Raw genomic sequence first — 16,839 nt, forward strand, 5'->3', positions numbered from 1 at the left:
CCAGGGAGGATGGCCAGGCTGCAATCCCTTCTCCATTCTCCTCCCAGGATCTTGGGCATGCACACATACGCATCTGGCATGATTTTCAAGCCACTGGGTCTAGGACTCAAGTCATGGTTGGCCATGTGGAAGTCCACCAACACAACTGCTATGCCATCTGCCGGCCCCCGTCACATTTATTTAAAAGGTTTCTGTATCTTTATGCCTTCCCATCTGATTCCCATGCTACTGCTTACTTTTCAAAACAGTCCTTCATCTACCCACTGCCCACCTGTCCTCTCGGGCCCACCCACGTATGTGTCCCTCTGAGACAGCCCAGGCAGACTGCATAATCTGGGCCTGTGTGGGTGTCTCACCTTATTCCTCAGATCAACCCCTCTTTGTGCACATGCCTCTGATGGGGACCCCACTCCGTCCTGCACTTGTCCAGTACCCGTCCACTGGGACACCTGCAGTCACCCCCTGGGAAATGCTCCGGCTCCCTCACTGCTTACCATTTTCCCTGCAAAGCTGACCTCCATGAAGGGGTCCACCAGGTTCTTCTTGTTGCTGTCAAAGCCAAAGATCTGCTTCACGTTGTCCATCACGGCATCGTCCACTGGGAAGAAGGACACCGGTCACTGGCTGCCTGCTGTCCCACCTCCACACCCGACTTTCCCCCATTTATTTCCAGACAGTCCCTGGACCACCTGAACGAGACACTGTGGTTTCTCCTATGGGGTCTGAGCCCAAAACCTCCCAGGAAGGACTGACACAGAACAGCAGCTCCTGGGGGCACTGCGCTGCTTTGTCACCCAGCCCCAAACAGATGACCCATCATCCCCTCTGTGTGCAAAGCTTTCAGAACAGATCTGCCACCTGACTGGCTGCTTGACCGATGGGACATTGATGATGTGACTAAGGGCAGTAAACCATCCAGAAGAGGATTGAATGTTGTTACAATAATATCCCATTATGTGTGCCTGTTTGACAGTTTCCTTCATATCTGTTAGCACAATGATTTACCTGTGGTTAGCCACAGTTTCATTTTTTTTTTTTTTTTTGAGAGGTTTTTGCTATGGGGCACGTGCGCTCACCAGAAAGATTGAGACAGAAAGCGAGAAATCACACACCCCCCCCAGGGGGATGGCCACACCGCAATCCCTCCTCCTCCATTCTCCTCTTGGGATCTTAGGCATGCACGCACACGCGCCTGGCGTGAGTTTAAGCCACTGGGTCTGGGATTCAAACCACTGTTGACTACATAGGAGTTCAGCAACATAGTCATTATGCCAACTGCTGGTCTCAGTCATACTGTTTCTAAAACAGTTTTTTAATCTCTTCTGCTCTAATTTTTTTACTGAATTAACCAGTTTATTTACACATGTACGCACAGATAGATACTTCACAGAAAATATGTATGAAAAAACTATGCATAGATTTCAAATTTGGGGCACCAAAATAAAATCTTGAACTTTAATTCCATTTTCCCAAGAAGTTTCTGAAGTCCCTTTGTTACGTCTATATGCTACACTTACAGGTACAGGAATGAGTGAGAGCAAGGGGACAGTTTTTTATTTTTTTATTTTGATTTTTATTTTTATTTTTTGGAGATGTTTTTCACTATAGGGCGCATGCACTCGCCAGACAGACAGAGACAGACATAGAGATAAAAAGCGAGAACTTGCCCCCCAGTGGAGATGGTCATGCCGCAATCCCTTCTCCTCCATTCTCCTCTTGGGATCTTGGGCATGCACGCACACACGCCCGGCGTGAGTTTTAAGCCACCGGGTCCGGGACGTGAACTGCGGTCGACTACGTGGGAGTCCAGCGACATAGCCATTACGCTAACTGCTGGTTCCCAAGGGGACAGTTAAAGATTACATGCTGGTTAACAATTACATGAACATTCCGTTGTCAGAAGTTTTGCCAAATTTGGGACCAGCAGTTAGCGTAATGGCTGGGTTGCTGGACTCCTATGTAGTCGACCGCGTGTTCGTGTCCCGGACCTGGTGGCTTAAAACTCACGCCAGGCACGTGTGCATGTGTGCCCAAGATCCCAAGAGGAGAATGGAGAAGGGACTGTGGCATGGCCATCCCCCCTGGGGGGTGATTTCTCTCTTTCTGTCTCTCTGTCTCTCTCTCTCTCTCTCTCTCTCTCTGGCGAGCGCACGTGCCCTGTGGCAAAAACCTCTCTAAAAAAAAGAGTAAAAGAAGTTTTGCCAAATTTTGTATAGAAAAACATAGAAAAGATACATTATGACTCTCTGACAACCCAATATTTATGTTCTGTTTACCCACCTAATTCATTTTTATTTATATTTAAACAACATTGCAGAGAATTCAACACCAAACTCCTTCATCTTAAGACAAGCAATGTGTGTGCTTCCCTGGGGCCTTGAGAAGCTCAGGAGGCTCACGTCTACATAGCTGCCACCAACCCACCCAGAATGTTTTTAAGCATGCTTGTGAATACCCCTTACTAATTTACAGACTTCCCCCCATGATGCGGCCCAAGAAACTCCATTTTACTTACTGAGGTCCTTAGTGAAAGCAGAGACCCTCAGATAATTAGCTTATGCAAAACTTGTAAACAGGACTAAGCTGCAAACATTCTCACTGACTGCTGTGGACAGTGGCTTGATTATGCTAATGCACGCTCTAAAATCGTGGCTCACCCTGGGCTGCACTGGGAATCCCCTGGGACACCTTTGAACACTGCCATGTGGGGCCAGCAGGTGGCGTGGTGGCTAAGATGCTGGACCCTCACATGGCTGACTATGGTTCAAGTCCCAGACCCAGTGCCTTGAAACACATTGGATACAAATGCATCTGTGCCCCAAATCCCAAGACGACAATGAATGAGAAGGAATTGCTGAGTGGCCATACCCCAGGAGGTGAATTATCACTTTCCCTCTCATTGTCTCTCTCATCTCTCTCTCTTCTGGTGAACTCACATGCCCTATGACAAAAAAAAAAACACACACACACACACACTTTAAAAATTGTTTTTTTGGGGGGAGGGATTTTTGATATAGAGCACTTGTACTCACCAGAGAGAGGGAAAGTGAGAAATCACTTCCTAGGGGAATAGCCACGCTGCAATCTCTTCTCCTCTACTCTCAGGATTTGGGGCACACATACACATGCACCTGGTGTGAGTTTCAAGCCACCAGGTCTGGGACTCAAACTGTAGTCAGTCATGTGAGAGCCCAGCCTCTTTAGCCACTATGCTACCTGCTGACCCCCCAAAATTTTTTAATTAAAAATAATAAACACTAGCATACACGAGCCCTACCCTCATCCTAGTCAATCCAGTAGGCTGGGGGTGGGGCCCAGGCATCTGCATTCTTGGAAAGAGCTCCCAGCGGACTTCTGTGTGAAGCCCAAGCTGACACTTGTGGCTCATTCGGTATAATAATGCCTCACTAAGCACACAGGTGGGCCAGTACAGGTGAGCCGCTGTGAGAAACCAGGCAGTGGCCACATGGTATCCAGGACTTTTAGAGTGAAAACTAGGACCGTCCCCAACAAATGGAAGGAGTAGATCACTAGGAGGACCAGTGTTCATCCTCTGGAGACAACAGACCCAGGAGTCCTTCAGACAAACTCTGCTAACCCTAGAGACACTGCTTCCGACCAGGGTCTGCTTCCGACCAGGGTCTGCCCCCACCACGATCTGCCCCCACCTAGGTCTGCCCCTACCACGGTCTGCCCCCACCCGGGGTGTGCGGACTTGTGGGCCTGGCCTTCCTTGCAGCCCTGGAAAAATCCATAGGATCCAGCTCTGAGAGTAGAACTGAGTCCAGATGCTCTTACTGTCCAGTGAGAGCCACAGAGTGGTCAAAGCCACACTAGGTTGGGGACATGGGACTGGAGCTCTTAGGCAGCCTTACTCTCTAGATTCCTGACATCTTTGTAACTCCACCAGCGTTTACTACCTTTCATTACATTCTGATTGCTCTTATATTAATAAGAACAGAAAAGAGCCTTGGGAAATGTAGGGAGAGTTTGAAGCAACTCCAGACTGCAGAGGGGAGGGGAGCTGCGAGGGGCGCAGGGAGAGGAAAGAAGGGCAAGAGCAGAGGAGCAGCCCCTATTCAGAGACGGCTCTGTCAAGAGCTGAGAAAGGGGCCCAAGGCCCTGCAACCTAGAAGCCTCTCCCTACAACCCCCAGGGGGCTGGCCATGACTGCGCAGGGTCCTCTCTCACAAGCGCCCCTGCACGAGCCTCTTGCAGACCTCCAAGCCAGAGGGGGCGCCAAACTCACTCTGCGGCAAGTCCTCAGCCCTGAAGACCTTCAGGCAGAAGTGGGCTCCTCGAAGGGCCACACCTGTGGGCCTGAGCAGGTTGCCTTCGATGTCCTCCTTATCTTCAGAGGGGTCTTTCCTCTCCAGCTACAAAGCAAACCAGATGTGACTCTTTAATGCGCTCTGGAGCGCAAAGCTGTACCTGCCTTTTCTAAGCGCGTGACCCATACCACTACAATGGTGCCTTCCAGAGTAAGCCAGACCTTGCTCTGCCGCTATCTGTGATCTCCCGTGAGTCAGCTGACCTGAGGGTCAGCTTCCTGATGGACACAGGGAGGGACTCAGTAATACCGACTTCCCAGAACTGTCCGGAGATTATCGACAGCAGGTAAGGGCGTGTGACACACAGCAGGCATCCCATGGACCTAGGTTTCTTCCCCCGCTCTCCAGTTAAAACAATAGCACAGTGGTGGCTGGGGGCTAAGCGGCCACTCTGGCTTCATCATCTGTCTGTTCACTCAACAAGTACTTACTAAGGGACTTACTCAGTGTCAGCAGAGCGCCAAAGGCTAGGGATGCTGCAGTGGGTAAGGATGGAGGCCCCACCCATGGAGCGCCATCTTGCAGGGAAGGAGTTTGCACACATGAATGCAATAGCACGTGCCTGAACGGTAAGGGCGACAGTGACATCCAGCCCTGAATGGTTTGTGCGCACTATCTTATTTACTCCTTAGAGCACCCACACCTTGAGCAGTGGGTCTCAAACTTACCTGCACACTGAAAATCCTGGGAGCCCAGAGCACACTCTAGACCAATTAAAACAGACTTTCTGGGGGAGAGCCACCCAGCCATACTTTTTTTTTTTTTTTGAGAGATTTTTCACTGTAGGGCGCGTGCGCTCGCCAGACAGACAGAGAGAGACAGAGAGACAGAAAGCGAGAAATCACCCCCCAGGGGGGATGGTCACGCCGCAATCCCTTCTCCTCCTCCATTCTCCTCTCGGGATCTTGGGCACGCACGCACACGCGCCCGGCGTGAGTTTTAAGCCACCGGGTCCAGGACGTGAACCGCGGTCGACTACGTGGGCGTCCAGCGACATAGCCATTACGCTAACTGCTGGTTCCCACCCAGCCATACTTTTTAAAGCCTCCCGGATGATTCCAGTTGGCAACAGAGGATGAGGAGAATCCACTAGAACATTGTTGTGCATTCCACTTACAGTGCAGGTGGGGCCCTAGGCCTGCGTTCTGACAAGTTCCCATCTCCCACCTCTGTCTTTCCTGGAAAGCCACTTCCCCCCTCTTTTATTTGTGCTACAATTCTGAAAAGCACTTTGTATTCTATTCCATCAGAAAAAAATAAAGTTTTCATTTTAACTTTAAGGTGCCTGAGGAGGACTGGGGGAGGTACACTCACAGGAGCTTCGTCTCCAGGTCCCAGCACACAAAGGCTCGCTTTCAGGTAGCCTCTGGCCCCAGCAGAGAAGTCGTCAGGGTCTGAGAGCAGCAGCCACTTCCTGAGATAGGCGTGCCCTAAAAGACACCGAACCCCCCCGGTGATCCCCCAGTGCAAATATCCGAGTCTGCACCCACGTCCAGCAGCCCAGGACGGACCTCCGCAGGAGAGACAAAGGACTCATGCAGTGGGACGACGACGGGCAGGACTCAAATTCCAGAGTCAACGGGAGCTTTGGGTGTCCATGTGAGTTAGAGTCCAGAGTCAAAAGAAACCCCTGGAAGAGGCTCCCAAAGCCAAACGAGAAGCCAGGATCCTCCCCCATCCCCTGGAAGTGGCCAGACCAGAGCAGTAACCAGGTGAGGAGAAATCCTACAATCTCCTAAATTTTAGTAAGGTTAAATAACTCCCTTATGGTTACAGACTTGGAAATTGATGGAGTAGTTATCCAACCTAAGTCTATTGACAATAAAGGTTGAGGGGAGGAAGAAAAGGCCAGGAAAAAAGAGAGAGAGAGAGAGAAATAAAAGGAAATAAATGAGGGGGGAATAAAGGGGAAACTCAAATGACCTGTCCCTGTCTGAGGTGACCTCAGCCTCTAAGGTCCTTGCTGGGACCTTCCAGATTTATCATACTCAAATGGGTCAACAGAGGCCCTCCTGAGGGTTGGTCTTCCCGCGGTCTGTTTTACTTGAAGGATGAGCACCTGCCTTCTTTTCCAAGATTGAACCCCACCTCTAAATTCTATAACCCCCAAAGAAGAGTGAGTGTCCCAAATGGGTGTCCCCAAGCAACCTCCAGAACCAAAACGCAAGTATATGGCCGAGTGGTGAGAACTCACGGGGCTCTCTGTAAATGGTACCCACATCCATCTGAAATCAAAGAGAAAACATAAATCAGACTCTCGCCACTGAGCAGTGAAAGAGGGGTGTGGTATACAATTGCTACTAAAAGCCATGCTTTGGAGAAGGATTTGGAGACACAGGGAAACACATGCCCATTGATGCTACATGCAAAGAAAGCAGAATACATTCCCATCCCAGTTTGGTGAAGTATGCACAGAAAAGGAAGAAGAGAGGGGACGCAACGAAAGGGGGGTAACGGCTATCCCTGGCTGGTAGGTTTTGTTGATTTTTATTCTATTTTTTCATTATTTTCTGTATGTTACAGCTTTCAGTTATGAAACACAGAAGATCAGGATGTTATAGTGAGGGAGGTTACGGGCGTGGGGGTGCAGGGAAAGGCAGGAGTAATGGAAACTCTGTACTTCCCACTTGATTTTGTGTGAACCTAAACCTGCTCTAGAAAAAGAAAGTCCATTCAAAAACATCATACTCTAACCCTTGGATTCTCTGAACAAAAATATCTAGTAGAGACTCGACCCTAGCCATGCCTGTGGGAAGATGCAGCTCTGCAGTGGCTGAGGCCATGTGAGAAGCCAGGGTTTGATTCCCAGTCTAACCTGAACAGGCCGAGCACTGCAGTGCAAATAGACCCCTCGCTGACTGGGAGACTATAGCAGAAGGGACTACAGCACAGTGAGACCCGTCAAGAATGCCTAGCTCAGGCCAATAAGTGAGTGGTGGATAAGGTGCTGGATCTCACGTGGCTCACTGCATCATTTGAGTTCCAGCCCCACAGCTTGAAAAACACACCAGGCACGCAAGTGTATGTGCCCAAAATCCTGAGAAGAGAGTGGAGGAGAAGGGATTGTGGCATGGCCATAGCCCCTAGGGGGTAATGTCTCACGATCCCTCTATCTCTCTCTGTCTCTCTCCAGAAAGCACATGAAAAACATACCTATCTCTCTCCCTCTCGTTCTTTCTCATTAAAAAGAAAAAAATAGACTTGGAACATAATTAAGATTGCATTTGATACAGAATGACTCAGACTCAAACCTATTCCTTTTTTAAAAGTACTTTTCCAGAGAACCAGCAGTTAGCGTAATGGCTATGTCGCTGGACTCCCACGTAGTCGACTGCGGTTCGCGTCCCGGACCCAGTGGCTTAAAACTCATGCCAGACGCGTGTGTGTGCGTACCCAAGATTCCGAGAGGAGAATGGAGGAGAAGGGATTGCGGTGTGGCCATCCCCCCTGGGGGGGTGATTTCTCGCTTTCTGTCTCTATGTCTCTCTCTGTCTGTCTGGTGAGCGCACGCGCCCTATAGCGCAAACCTCTCCCAAAAAAAAATACTTTTCCAGAAAAATAGACTTCATTTTTTTTCTTTTTGTTTTTGTTTTTGTTTTTATCTCATGAGTATTCCCCAGAGAATTGGAGGGCATTATTTGTCTGGAGAGCAGGGGGCAGGTTAAAATAAGCCTGTGCTCATCCATTCCTTTGGATAAGTCCTTGAAGATTGTAAAATGAAAAATCAATAAGAATTACATTAAATTACATTAAACCACCACTCAGGTCTCCTCCGCTTGTGTGATTCCTAGTCACCGTTACTTTGTCATGTTAAATCCAGTCTACCGGCTCAATTGTACGACAGCAAGTTCTCGGCTCTTTGAAGTGCACTGTTCCCTTGTGGACTGTCCCGGACAAATGAGCAGGTGGGGAAGGCCCCGTATCCCTGGCCCCCCCACCCCAGAAGTTCATATCTGAACCCCACTCCCAACCCAGAGTGAGGGCTAGGCTTGTATTGGCCTGACATGACCAGAATTAGGAATCCAGTTGCCTGAACTCAAAGCCCATGCTGCCTTCTCAGATTCAGGGACAAATATGAATTAAAAATAAGGGGCTTAATTTGCCCTGCTGGAAATAAAGGAAGAGATTTCCATCCCCTCTTTGCCAGAATACTTGTCTTAGGTACATGTAAGTACAGTACCTTGTCTGCCTTTTTGAGATAGTTTTTTCTAGAAATCCAATAAGCCTTTTGTCAGCTTGAAGGCACAGGTATATCCTTCTCAAGGACTTGGAAGCCATCCCTTCGACATGTAAATATCCGGGGAGACAGCTCCCCATCAGCCAGCTCCTGTGGGAGGGTAGCAGCCTAACTGCCCAAGGCACCTTATTTCAGGTTGTAAAAGTATCTCTGGTCAGGACCAGCAGATGGCATGGCAGTTACATCACTGGATTCCCACATGGCCTGCCATGGTTCAAGTCCCAGACCCAATGGCTTGAAACTCACACCAGGCGCATGTGAGTGCGTGCCCAAGATCCCAGGAGATGAATAGAAGAGAAGAGGTTGCAGCATGGCCATCCCCCCGGGGGCTGATTTCTCACCCTCCCTTCCACTTGTGTCTGTCTCTCTCTCACTGGTGAGCACACATGCCCTAAGGCAAAAACCTCTAAAAGAAAAAACTACTGCTGGTCATCAGGATAGGAGTTGGAATTGTGTTACTTTTACTCTGGATAATGTAAATTAGCTAGCATTGCTGGTCACCCCGGTTACTAGGTAAATTTAGGCTGTGTGGTTCAATGGTGCATGGTCAATGGTGTGGTCAAGTAATGGTACTTGAGGGCTTGCTATTGTTTATCTTGAAAACATGTCTGCACCAGTTGTACCCATGGCTGTAGGAAAGGGTGAGGGTCCTTTTGCCTTTGCAGTCTGTGAGCAGATTGCCCGCGGTGCACAGCACACTCTAGTTTAATGCTTACTTTATAATAAACTGTTTTCTTTCTCTACTACCTTTGTGGTGAGGTGTCAGGAGAAGATTGCGCGCATACGGGAATGTGCATGTGTGTGTGTGTGTGTGTGTGTGTGTGTGTGTGTGGTTGGGCACTGTTGAAGTTATATTTTCCCAACACAGAGCAAGACATGCAGGCTTTCTGGAGCGCCCAACCACGCACATTCTCCACAGTCTCCACTAACATGGACAAGTGAGAAACCACTGCTCTCAAAGCAAATGAGCAATTACCCGGAACTCCCCGAGGAGAGCATCTGTCCTGAGGGAACGGGAGTCTACCACCTGGAAGGGAAGATCATTTATCAGTAAAACTTATATTTACAGGTAAAAGTGTGGTCCAGACACAAGCGAGCCCAAATACTAACAACCAACAGGTAACATTTACTCTATTCCAGAGAACTTGAACCCTCAGAAGAACCCCACGGGTAGGTACTAGTACTACCCGCTCTACAGAGAGATTACAAGACTTGAACAGAATCATGCAACCCCTAAGTTCTACAGGCAGGACTAGAACACAGACAATCTAGTCCAGAGTCCGCACTCTTGACCACTAGACTTCTGCCTCTCATGGTGGGTAGTGGAGAGTGCTGAGGTCCAGAGAAAGAACGTCCTGGCCAGCAACAGGACATGGACAAGCAAGATAAGATGAAAGCTGGTATGTGCCCCACCACAGTGGTTGTAGGACTCTGACCTGAGGCCGCTGGGGGAGGCAGCGCAGTGGGGCGATTCCATGCCCAGCACCGCCTCCCAGCTGAGCTGCTCAGGCCCTTCTGTGAGCTGTTCCATGTTCTCCAAGTGCCAGGTTCTCACATTTCTCTCTTACACACATACACACGCTCACACTAACAGGCATACACACAGATGCAGACATGTGCACATGCACATACATGTGCAATGACGCACATACACATGTGCATGCTGACACATGTGTGTGTACACATAACCCGTGGAGAACACGTTGGTTGCTGAGACATACCGTGATAAAAATGGGCTCATCAAACAGCTCCGCAGGAGAGTCGAAAAAGTTGAAGAACAGGGTCTGTTTGTCCAGAGTAAAAAGACAGATCAGGCCATGGAGAGGGTCAACGCCACCCACAAGCCTTCGGGCCAGGTGCTCTGTGCAGGCCACTGGCTGGAGCTCAGCCCAGTGCCCATGGTCATCATCTCAGGGCCGGGTGGGTGGCTGGCCCTACGGGATGGCAGGGACCTGAGTAGCAGAAGCCTGAGGCAGAAATAAGGGGTGGACCCCTGCTCCAAGTGCTCAGCTAACCCACTCAGGGCCCAGCACATCTCCCGACCCAAAGTTAGCACCACACAGAAACACTCCAGAGTGAAGCTCCTGGTGTGGGCCCTGGCTCCCAGTTTGGAGGGCCCACCAAGGTCCCAACCCTGAGGCCCCCGCGTCTCCCACCTCGTTGAAGTGTGGGCTGTTTCCCTTGTGGATCCGAGTCCGCTTGGTCTGCCCGGCAGCGGTCACCTTGACCACAGGCTTGATGTTCACTCCCGGCAGCTGGCGCCCCTCGATCACCTGGACCCTGATCTGAGAGCCGGAGGATTGTGAGCATGGAGAAGGGGCGGGCAAAGTGATGGCAAGTACAGGACCACCCACCATCTGCCCCAAGAGTTAGAGACCTCAGGAACCCCTCAGACTGGTGTCTTGGAAAGAGTATTTAAAAGATTAGGGAGAGCATTATAAGAACAAGCACATTTCTCACCGAAAGACCCTGAATCTATAAAACTCCTCGTGTCACAGAGGAGTTGCCTGACTGCCCCATGCAGGCGACCCCACTAAAGCCCAGTGTCAAGGTAGTCCAAACCAGCCCCCCAGCCCTGCTCACCTCATTCCGCAACCTTGTTCCCTTCACTCAGCCCCTAGCACAAGCCACCTGAGACCCCATTGATACTGACATTTTTTGGTGACTTAAATATTCTTCACTGACAATCCCCTCAGAGGTCAAACTTACACAGGGAAGTGACCCCGTAAATAGTCTTTATCTTTTATGTTATAAGATAGAACACTTTCTTACATTCCAAGAAATAAGCTAAGAATTTTCACCATTAAACAAAGATTTCAAGAACATCTGTACTTCCAAATGTTAAAAAAGAAAAAAAAGATGTTTCCTGATTCTATAAACTGTTATTTATTGACCTCCTCTTTTTTCAAAGAATTATCTTTTTATTTAACTTTATTTATTTATTTACTTATTTTTAATTTGACCAGAAAGGGACAGAACGAGATAGAGAAAGAGAGAAGGAAAGTGAAAAAGCAAGCTGCCAGGTCCAGGACTCAAACTACAGTCGGCCATGTGGGAGTCCAGCACCCCTAATCATCATGCCACCTGCCAGTCCCTTATCAACTCTTTTTTAAAAATAGCATTTTATGGGCCAGTAGGTGTCATGGTGGTTAAGGTGCTGGACTCTCACATGGACAGCTAACAGTGGTTCAGGTCCTAGGCCTGGCAGCTTGCTTTCTCATTTGCCCTCTCTCTCTCTTGCTCTCTCTCACTCTCTGGTGAAAACACATGTTCTACAGCAAATTAAAAAATAATAATAATAAAATTAAATAATTTTTTTTTAAAATAACATTTAATGAAATGATATAATATTAATAGTAATGGGGAGATGGATGAATGATTTTTATTTTCTTCATTTTGCTGTATGTTCTGAATTTTCTACAATAAACATACAACACTTTGGGAAAGAGAAAAAAGTCAGTAAGAATGTATCTTGGGAATAGTAATATTCCTAAGCTGGAATTTTGGGGCAAACACAGTTGATGTAATGAGGACCTTTGCTTAAACAACCATGATTTGGAACTGAATGTATTCAGTTACCCTTAATAGAGATTAGAGTTTCCTGTTTTTAACTTTAAAAGTTGTTGTAGAGAGTTAAATATTACTAAGTGTGACTACATCAAAATGGGAAGTTCTATAAGAAGGAAAAAGAATAAGCAAAGGACCAATAATAAAAGATAAATAACATGGGATGGATTTTCAAGTAAAAATATATGAAAAGATTAATATTCATGGTTTTCATTCTGTGGAGAGCTTGAACTGACTTAAATTCCATGTGAGTTTCAGAAAACTCAATGGTTCTAAACACTGGAATGTATATAGGGAGAAACGAGATAGCTAGATAGAGCCTCCTCGAGTTAGGGATACTGTTAAAATGCATGTTCTGGGCTGGCTCCTTGGTGCAAGAGTAATGCGCTACTCAGGATACCATATGGGAACCATGGTCCAGACTCCTGGTGCGAGTGCCCAGGGTCCAACAGGTTGGAGGACTAGAGGAATGGGATTGTGACGACACCAGCCCGGTGGAGGCTCTCTCTCTCTCTCTCGCTCGCTCTCTCTCTCTCTCATATGTACATGCACTCTATCATAAATAAAAGAAATAAAGAAATTTCTTTTAATGCAGATAGAGCCGGCAGGTAGCATAGTGGTTAAGGTGTTGGACTCCCACATGGCCAACTGCAATTTGAGTCCTGGACCAAAAATGCAGTGTGTGTCCTGCCCCCCGTTGTGGTTTTCTCTCTCTCTCTCTCTCTCTCTCTCTCTCTCTCTCTCTCTCCTGAGCATACATGCCCCATAGAAAATTTAAAAATAATAATAATAAATAAAATTACATAAATAAATCTAAAAAAAATTAAAAACCCAGATTCTGATTGAGCAAGTTGGGTGGGACTGGAAACCATGCACGTCTAACAAGTCCCCAGGCAACGGGGACATTACTGGTTACAGAGCACACTTTTTCTTTTAGAGGTTTTTGCCTTAGGGCGCATGTGCTCACCCAAGAGAGAGACAGAAAGAGATAGTGAGAGGAAAAGTGAGAGATCATCCTCCCAGGGGGGATGGCCACACCACAATCCCTTCTCCTCCATTTTCCTTCCAGGATTTTGGAAATGCATGCACACGAGCCCAGAATGATTTTCAGGCCACCGGGCCTGGGACTTAAACCATGGTCAGCCATGTGAGAATCCAGGGATATAACCACCATGCCATCTGCTGACCCCACAGAGCATACTTAGAACAGAGAGGAGCTGGTTAGCAAACCCTGGTTAGGAAAACAGGAAACAGATTCAAAGATACGCTGTTGTGACTTTTTCTTAGAGAGCAAAACCATGCGTCTGGGCAGAGGCAGCAAGCCTCAGAACACTGGAGGCCCCAAGCCACGAGATCCCCACTCAGCACCTGCCCAGTGTCCAGGGGAAGCAGAGACTCCTGCCGAGGAGGGCCCTTAGGGTCCCACGCACAGCTTCCCCAAGGTTGCCAGACCAGGCCGGCGCCCAGTACTGCCCAGTCCTCCCTCACCTGGAAATCCTGCGGTTTGTCCGACAGCAGCTTTCTGGGCGGGGGCACGCTTCTCTTTCTTTTGCTTCCAGGGTGGTAGGGGGGAGGATGAGGTGGTTTCCTTGGGGCAGCAGGAGCCCCTGGGCCTGGAGTGCCGCTTTGATCCAGGAATGGCTCTGCCTCGTCACCCGTGAGCCCCTGGTCCTCGGTGTCTTCCTCTCCTCCTGTGTCTGGGAGGAGAGGGCCCTAATGAGGTGGGGTCCTTGTGGCCCTGCCCTGGGATCTGAGCCCAGCAGACAAGGATCCAAAGGTGTGGACACCAAGACCCACCTCTCACCTCCCTGCCCACACCCCCATCGGTGAGCCAAGGTGGAGGAGGTAGAAAGGAGTTTCTGAAGGCCGAATCTTGCAGGAAGAGAACAGAATGGCCCCAGCCCACCCGGCCTCAAGTCCCCAAGATGAGCCCTTCTGGCCACCAAACCACACTCCAGTGAGCTAAGGATGGTGGCAAGGGAGCCGGTTAGGGGTAGTAGGTCTAGAATGGGGACAGCTCTGGCCTGTGTCTCACCCGTGGGGGCCAGCCACTTCTTGCCAGAGTATCTGGTGTCCACGGTGCTGTCACTGAGCAGGGACCAAGTCTCGGCCCGACTCTGTACCCCGCCTGGCACATGGGCAAGGCACAGCCCCGGGCGGGGCAGAAGGGAGCTGAAGTGAAAGACGCCAACCCACTGCACCCCCAATCCCAGCGCTGCTGTCTCCTCCCAGCCCAGCCCAGCCTGGCGTGCAGTTCAGAAATAGTGCCAAGTGGGTGGAAGACTGTCCCTTCTCACCACCTTCCGGGTTGGATGGGGGGGCCGCCCTCACCAGCCTAACTTTGACAGCCCCGGCTCGGTGTGGCCCTAGAACATGGGGGACCCACCACCCTCACACCCTCTATCACCAGGAACTTCCACCCCCACCTCAGGGCCTACTTCAACTCTCATCCAGCTCGGGGCTCCCAGGCTATCCCAGCCACACTGAGCTCCCTGACTCTAAGCTCTGTCAGTGCTGAGCCTAGCCAGAGGGCCCCGCTCTACCTCTCTCACCACGGGGCTGGGCTTCTATGTAGGGATCAGGGTACACCCAAGACCAGGCTGCTCAGGTTTTAATGCTGTGTTTGCTTTCAGCTCCTTTTACCAGAGAGAAACTCTGGACCCTTTCCATGGGCAAGGCACCACTGGCCCATCTGTGCAACTCCCTCCCCACCCAGCAAGCAGGACCACGCAGAGGCCGTGCCACCGCTGGCAAGCCAGTTGCCCTGGCCCAAGTCCTCACTTGACCAACCCAGCAGAGCAAGTGAAGAGAGCTGAGGCAGGCCCAAGACTTAGCTAATTCAGTCAGTTATTCCACAAATGATGGTCTGTAGGCCCAGAGAGGGAGAGCAACTGGCCCAAAGTCACACAGCTATCCAATGGCAAAGGCCAGACTGGAACTCACACCCCTCAACCTCATCCCAGAGTTCTTTTGAGGAAAAACTAGTTGTTTTGTCACATCCCATCACCAAAGACCTGCTAGGTGCCAGGGCAGGGAAGCATTTGACTGTGGGGAGTGGGCAGGCCTTGGGCATCATCCTGCACACACATATCAGAGCTGTGCGGCACAGAGCATCCAGCCGGGTACAGCCTCTCCCCACAGCTGGGACTGGGAGGGCACCCTCGCACCGCTCCCAGAGCTCCTGAGGGAGCACGGCAGAAGCAGCTCTCCCTCCACACCCACCCCCTTCCTCGCTTCCCTAGGCACGGGCAGCCCCACCTGGGGAGAGCAGCAAGGCTGGGGAGACCACAGCAGCCCCGGTGGGCTGCCACTGTTACCCGTCTGAGGGGACCCTGCCAAGTCCAGGGTGGGTTTCTCACCAGCCACCACGTCCAAGTCAGGCAGAGTTGGAGAGGGTTCCAGAGGAGTAGGGGGCGGGAACAGGGGCACGGCTCCAGGCAGCGGTGTGTAGGACACCTGCAAGACCAGTGAGGCCTGGAAGAGATGGAGGAGGGGTGGACAGCATGTTAGCCACTGCCCTCCGCATCCTTCCCGTTTCTGCATTCTTCCACCAAGGAATACAGCTCTACAAGGGTCAGGTTTGCAGGAAGCTGTGGCAAAGCCACCCCCAGGGTTCCATCAGCAGGGCCATACGGTTAAGCGCACAGAATCAGGGGTCGGCTTCCACCGTTCAGGAGCTGTGTGCCCTTAAGTAAGATCTGAAACCTCTCTGTTCCTCAGTGCACTCGTCCGTCAAATAGGGTAGTAATGGCAATAGCACCTTTCTCACACGGTCGGAGGAAGATTACATTAGCTGGCAGAGCGCAAAGTAAGCTTCCATAAATGAATCGGGATCCAACCTCTCCTGCAAGCTTCTTCAACTCTCAGCCCAGGCCAGTCTTCAAAACATCGCCTTGGCCACTCCACTTGAGGGGTCCTCCCCTCCTTCTCCATAAACGACTCAGCTTTACCTGGCTCTGCTCAGGCAGTAGTTTGCACTGAGTGGCTCTCAAGGTGTCACTCACCTTTCTGAGGTCTCTTCCCTCCAAGAGGCCCCCCTTCCCCCTACCACATCCTCAGCAGCTCCAGCTTTGACCAGCCCAGTCAAGAGCAAAAGGGCTGGTCACACTCTGCACAGGACAAGGGGAGGCTGCCTGTGCTCTCAGCCCAGCAAGACCTGCATCCTTCCAAAGGGCACCTGAGCCCGAGGAGGAGCTCTGGCCTTGCAGGGCCAGCCCAAGCTCTTCCCAGCACCACACGTCCAGTAAGCCTCCCGGGGCAGCCTTGTTTTGTTTGTTCATTTGTTCTTGTTTTTTTCCATAATCAAAGTAATAAATACTCTATTTTAAAAAGTTTGGAAACTATAAAAGCCATACAGAAGAAAAATAATGCAAAAGAAAACAAACTGTCCATAATTCCCCTCCCCAGCACATTTTGATGTAATTCTTCAATTTATTTAAACAAAGAGTGTACAGCTTTTCTGCATATAAAATGCTTTTCATGGGCCGGGCGCATAGCCTAATGGTTAAGGGAAGCAAGACCCCACCTGGCCAACCATGGCTCAAGTCCTGGCACCAACAGTTTCAAAGAAATACTAGGCATGTGTGTGTGCCCCAAATCCCAACAGGACAAAGACATGGAGGAGAGGCGATTGTGGAGTGACCATGTCCCATTGGGGGTTGCTTTCTCTCTCTTCTCTCTCTCTCTCCCTCTCTCTCCCTCTAC

The 16,839-nt window shown here is 50.0% G+C and overlaps 1 protein-coding gene across 1 annotated transcript in view; it reads right to left on the minus strand.

The window, feature by feature from the left end:
* DYSF (dysferlin) overlaps positions 1-16,839 on the minus strand; it is a gene marked incomplete in the record, with an annotated part of 243,950 nt that overhangs the window by 170,198 nt on the left and 56,913 nt on the right. The window contains 10 exon segments of the mRNA XM_027772968.1: positions 495-598; positions 4,250-4,376; positions 5,646-5,761; positions 6,526-6,556; positions 9,545-9,595; positions 10,290-10,352; positions 10,725-10,853; positions 13,624-13,832; positions 14,171-14,263; positions 15,495-15,609. Coding sequence (XP_027628769.1) covers positions 495-598; positions 4,250-4,376; positions 5,646-5,761; positions 6,526-6,556; positions 9,545-9,595; positions 10,290-10,352; positions 10,725-10,853; positions 13,624-13,832; positions 14,171-14,263; positions 15,495-15,609 — 1,038 coding nt within the window.

Source organism: Tupaia chinensis, unplaced genomic scaffold, assembly GCF_000334495.1.
Source record: "Tupaia chinensis unplaced genomic scaffold, TupChi_1.0 Scaffold000316_1, whole genome shotgun sequence".
NCBI lineage: Eukaryota > Metazoa > Chordata > Mammalia > Scandentia > Tupaiidae > Tupaia > Tupaia belangeri.